At 44.9% G+C, this 5,791-nt stretch overlaps 1 protein-coding gene across 1 annotated transcript in view; it reads left to right on the top strand.

Moving 5' to 3' along the window:
• LOC116458381 (intercellular adhesion molecule 5) overlaps positions 1 to 5,791 on the top strand; it is a 19,308-nt gene that overhangs the window by 13,003 nt on the left and 514 nt on the right. Inside the window, 2 exon segments of the mRNA XM_032137999.2 lie at positions 4,412 to 4,491; positions 4,960 to 5,011. Coding sequence (XP_031993890.2) covers positions 4,412 to 4,491; positions 4,960 to 5,011 — 132 coding nt within the window.

The raw sequence follows: 5,791 nt of genomic DNA, 5'->3' as shown, positions 1-5,791 counted from the left end.
TCTTTTAAAATGTCCCCTCCTTGTCACTCTTCTATAAAGAAGTCAGTATAAATCTATGCATGGACAAATCATGATTCCTGCTGTGTCAGAATATCTCAACACAGCCATGCCGACGCAATAAAAATTATCCAGGCATGGAACAGCTTTATACTTGGCCACACTTACACCCACCAAAGAAAGGATGAAAACAACATAAATATCAGAAACCTGGTCTTAAAGGTGATTTAAGTACAGCCTGATGGCTTTAGGTCCTGGTGTTGGTATGACTTGCTAGGCTATCCATTCTGCAACAAATAAATCACTAGGTTCCCCCATCCCCGACCCTGGGGGGTTGTTGGGGTGGGGGTGGAGGGGCACTAAGCTCTCTCCTACATTGCACATTAGTCCAGTATTGGAAAGTCCTCTGAAAATGTGGTCTTTTGCAGACATAGAATGCTAAATTAACATCCCTGGTACCTCCCCAACTGTTGCAATTTGTATTGATCTTGCTCACTGTTCTCCTTGTCAGTTCTGGCATTTTCATTTCACAGGCTCCTGACTCAGGAAAATACTCTGAGTAGCTTTGAATTATTGGGTGTGATGTAAGACAAACTAAATTCTAAAAAAGTCCTCTACTTGTCAGTCTTCTGTAAAGAAGGCTACATAAATCTACAGGTGGACAGATCATTATGCTCCAAGATGATGAATCATGCTTTTAAATTTAGAGTTTGGATACAGCCTTCGAACAAATAATTCTTGTTTTTCCGCACAATTTCAGAAAACAGACCACCCTCAGACAAAGGGACCAGAAAAGCACAAGACACAACGAACTGACTGTTCTCCCCTTTCCTTTTCGATTTTGCTATTTAATTGAAATCCTTGCAAATTACTCTGAAATGTCAAAGATGAAACATTAGGTCATTTCTTTTTTCTTTTCTTTTTTTTTTTTGAGACAAAGTTTCACTCTTATCGCCCAGGCTGGAGTGCAATGGTGCCATCTTGGCTCACTGCAACCTCCACCTCTCGGGTTCAAGCAATTCTCCTGCCTCAACCTCCCGAGTAGCTGGGATTACAGGCACCCACCATCATGCCCGGCTAATTTTTGTATTTTTAGTAGAGACGGGGTTTCGTTATGTTGGCCAGGCTGGTCTCGAACTCCTGACCTTAGGTGATCAACCCATCTCAGCCTCCCAAAGTTCTGGGATTATAGGCGTGAGCCACCGTGCCTGGCTGAAACATTAGGTCATTTCTGAACATGAGATAGGTTTTCTATTCTCAGAAAAGAAAATGAGGGCACATTTTAAGTTTGACACCTACGAATGTCGTTGTAATTGGGTCCTGGAAGTCACAGTCCTGGAATTGGGTCCCAAGAAGAGCATCAATGAATAGGGGACACAATTTCTTCCACAAACTGCCCAACACAATCAGCTCACTGCAGTGGGTTAAGTCAACTCCCACAGGGCCCTGCAATTTAGCCCTTTCTTTCCAGCCAGCAGAAAGGCAGGAAAAATGCCCCAGGCGAGGATGACCAACACCTGTGTCAGCAGCAGCAGCAGCAGCAGCAGGTGTCCGCTCAGCTCATCTTAGCGGATCCACTTCCATTACCCCCAGCCAGGGCCGGAATTCTTGGCTTGCCCCAGGCTGTGGTGAATAGGGAGGAGACCTTTATTGGTTGAACTGTTAAGCCATGTTTATCCTTCCTCCACCCATTCATTAAACCTCAAGCCTTTAGTGCACTGAAGAGGTGAAAGCTTGGCCAATTAAACCATTCTGTTACCTGCGGGATTGTGAGCCTACATTGTGAATACATCCTTCTCTGGTTCAATCAACCTTATTTCTAGGTAGTAATCATTAAGAGTCTAGAAATTGCAGCTAGAAGTTGGTGTTTTATCAGTTGTAAACTGAAGGTACAAAGGTAAGAAGTGTAATACTTACAAATGTGTTAATGGACTTTTTTCCTGCTTGCCTCATTGAGAAATCTTAAATAAATCACGTCCACCTTTTGGTCTTTATTCTGTCCTCTTATGTTCTCAGCCATTTCCATCTATCCTCTTTCTTTCTTTCTTTTTTTGGAGACAACGTCTTGCTCTGTCACCCAGGCTGGAGTGCAGTAGTGCGATCTCAGTTCACTGCAACCTCGACCTCCCTGGTTCAAGCAATTCTTTGGCCTCAGCCTCCTGAGTAGCTGGAACTACAGGCGCACGCTGCCATGCCTGGCTAATTTTTTTGTGTTTTAGTAGAGACGGGGTTTCACCGTGTTGACCAGGCTGGTCTCGAACCCCTGAGCTCAGGCAAGCCGCCCGCCTTGGCCTCCCAAAGTGCTGGGATTCCAGGTGTGAGCCACTGCGCCCGGCCTATCCTCTTTCATGAAAACCCATCGTATCACGCAGGGAGGATCGTCCCTGACTGGGAGAAGTTGTAGTAAATCATCCTGGCACTAAAGTGTGGTATTTAAGGCCCTGGAGCCCAGCTCCACGGGAGTGAATCCCAGCTCTTGCACGTAGTAATTGTGTGACATTGGGTTAGTTCATTTCTCTGGATCTCAGATTTCATTTGTGAACAATAGTATCTACCTTTTGGTGGTTTTGTGAGGATTACATAATATATATGTACACATAGCACTTAGAACAGCACCATATACGTGTAACCCAGTAAATGCCATGCAAGTATTGGCTTTTATAATTAGCCATTAATTCATGTTCAGCCATTTATAAAATTAACTAGCTAACTACTGAACATTCACTACCTATGGTTCAAACTAAAGTCAAAGTTCCCAGTGAAAAATCCTGTTGGATTTCACCTATTCCAGAAGGGTGGTATGAATGGAGACGTGGGTTAGTTCCACACCGGACTCTTGGTTTCTTCTCCAGGGAATATAATCTATGATAGTATGACAATCTCATAAATGGCCAGTTGAAATTTATCTAGTTTTAAGAAAATATGGTACAATGGTTTTTCAGACAGTAAAGCTCCAATGGCAAATATTTGACAACATTAGAGATAATCAAACAATAATAATTAAAATTTTAATTTTAAAGTTGATTTTTAAATTGCATCTTTTCCTCTTGTAATTTTGAAAAATAATTACAATTTTCATTCCTTCCTCATGTGTCCCCAAGTTGAAATGTCACTTGGAGGTGGAGGCAACAGCACACTGCTATTCCTTTGGGGGACAAAAGCCAGCTCTATCTTTAAAAATCAAAACCCATGACATTAAAAACAAACAAAAAAGCAAAACAAAACAAAACCTAACCTACGTGACACTTAAGTATACTTCACATTCTCTACTGAGAATTTGATGAAAGTTCTAACAAAACCAAGTTAACTTAATACTGACAAAATCAGTATTTTCTTGAGAATCGTCATTTTTGTACTTAAGGTTTTCCAAAGATCCCGAACTTGCTCTACTGGCCTCATGTCTAATAAAGTAGAGCTGTCACTCTGCCCAGGGCTACACGCTTTCAGAAGTTCACAGAAAGGCCCACACTGAGGAGAGAAGGAACTTAACTGGGTAAGTAGCATTGGGCAGTGAGGTAATGACATCATGGTTCAAGTTAGATGTCCTGGAAAGGAAAGGCGCACGGTTTGAGAAGGGGGATGAATCTCCTTGGGAATGTGAGAATGATTCGATTCTTAACAACCAGGGCCTAACAATATGGTGTCTGAAGTGATAAGGCGACAGTGAACAGAGATGACCCGAAGAGCAGGTAAACTAAGGCAGCCGGGGACAGAAAAGACTTCAAGTTATTTTCCAACTATTGCCTGATGGCTCCTTTCCAAGAACCGGGAAACTGGTTCTTAACTGATACGCCATTTCTGTCCCTCCCAGAGAGGTGCTACTGAATTCTGATTGATGTGTACTGAACCCATCTTTGCCGTGAGTCGTGTGATGGAGGCTGAGCTGAGTGGATCTATGATACACTGCAGGGCACAGCTTGCTGTGGATGGGAGGGAAAAGGCAAAGAGTAGTGTCAAGCTGGCGCCAGACTGTGTTGAGTACATTTGAAATGAACTTGGTCTCGTGAGATTATAAAAGAGTGTGATCAAGGCAGTGAACCTCAACCTTTAAACAGTGACAACATGGGAAGGTCGATCAAGTGACTGTGTGTGCCACCTTCAGAGCACTGTCCCCAAAGCCCACACTCAAATTGTGTCTCAAACACAAAAACCACCTTAGGAAATTGAGGGCAGCTTGTATAAATAGCATTCCGGATAGGACGGTTACCTTTACGTAGCCATGAAATATAAAATATGTTCTGCACAGAGTGCTGTTGTAGCACAAAGCAAGCAAAACTTTTTCTTGTCTAGAAAAGAACTCTTACAGCAGCAAAATCCCTCCCGTGTGTTCAGGACAATTTTGAGTGTGCCAGAATTGTACGCTTGGACAATAAAGAACAAGGATCAGTAGGCTTTTTGGTCTTTCTGGACTCAGGTACCACCCACCTGAATCAAACTGCTGCTGACTCTCATCTGTCTCCCCTATCTGAAGACGTGGCTGCCAGGTGGAGCTGGGTAAGACGAGGCACTACATGCCCTTGGTCTCTATTTTGCCTGAAGATGCTTTTTGGAGGCTGGGTGCTGTGGTTCACACTTGTAATCCCAGCACTTTGGGAGTCCAAGGCAGGCGGATCACTTGAGGCCAGGAGTTCGAGACCAGCCTGGCCAACATGGTGAAGCCCCATCTCCACTGAAAATACGAAAAAATTAGCCAGGCGTAGTGGTGTGCGCCTGTAATTCCAGCTACTCGGGAGGCTGAGGCACGAGAATTGCTTGAACCTGGGAGGCGGAGGTTGTAGTGAGCTGAGATTGTGCCACTGCACTCCAGCCTGGGCAACAGAGCAGGACTCTGTCTCAAAAAAAAAAAAGATGCCTTTTGGAGTCAGCTGGGCTGCCAGACTGCCTAAATATCACAGGCACCTGTCTACCATCGAGTTCCACAGAGAACACCCTCTTGCCTGCAGGCTTCTCTCGGATTTTCAGTCCAGCAAGTTGAAACGACCCAGCCTGCGGCCCTGGCTGCAGAGTGGCCTCGGTGATTTAGGTCTTCATAACATTCCATCACTACGGGGGTGCCCTCTGAAGGAGAGGCATGTGGGTCTACTTGCTTTGCGATTACTATTCAGCCCACTATGGAATGGCCAGAGTGAAACTTCGCGCTGCAAGTTACTGACATGGCAAGCAGGACGTGCACTTCTTAGGATGCCAGGCAATCCTTTGTGTGCTGCAGAAATCACCATTCAGTTTACATGGTTGGTGACCATACATTTTCCTCGCTTCCAAATACTAGGGACACCTGTGTGTAGCATTATCTGGCTATAGCAGGAGCAGGGTTCTGTGTGGTGCGAAGACGAAAAGGAAGCAGTATGTTGCCAGGAAATTGATAGATTTAAAAAACTGGAATGCAGCCGGGCATGGCAGCTCACGCCTGTAATCCCAGCACGGTGGGAGGCTGAGGCACTTGAGCCCAGGAGTTTGAGACCAGCCTGGGCAACATAGTGAGACTTTGTCTCTACAAAAAATAAAAAAAATTCGCCAGGCGTGGTGGTGTGCACTCGTATTCCCAGCTACTCAGGAGGTTGAGGCAGGAGGATTGCGCAAGCCTGGGAGGTTGAGGCTGCAGTGAGCTGTGATTGTGCCACTGCACTCCAGCCTGGGGGACAGAGCAAGACCGTCTCAAAATAAATAAATAAATAAATAAATAAATAAATAAATAAATAATTGGGGCCGGGCGCGGTGGCTCACACCTGTAATCCCAGCACTTTGGGAGGCCGAGGCAGGCAGATCACCTGAGGTCAGAAGTTCAAGACCAGCC

The sequence above is a fragment of the Hylobates moloch genome, unplaced genomic scaffold (genome assembly GCF_009828535.3).
Source record: "Hylobates moloch isolate HMO894 unplaced genomic scaffold, HMol_V3 SCAFFOLD_19, whole genome shotgun sequence".
In the NCBI taxonomy this organism is placed as follows: domain Eukaryota; kingdom Metazoa; phylum Chordata; class Mammalia; order Primates; family Hylobatidae; genus Hylobates; species Hylobates moloch.
Note: the sequence above shows the minus strand (reverse complement) of the source record. Positions and strands in the feature narration are given on the sequence as shown.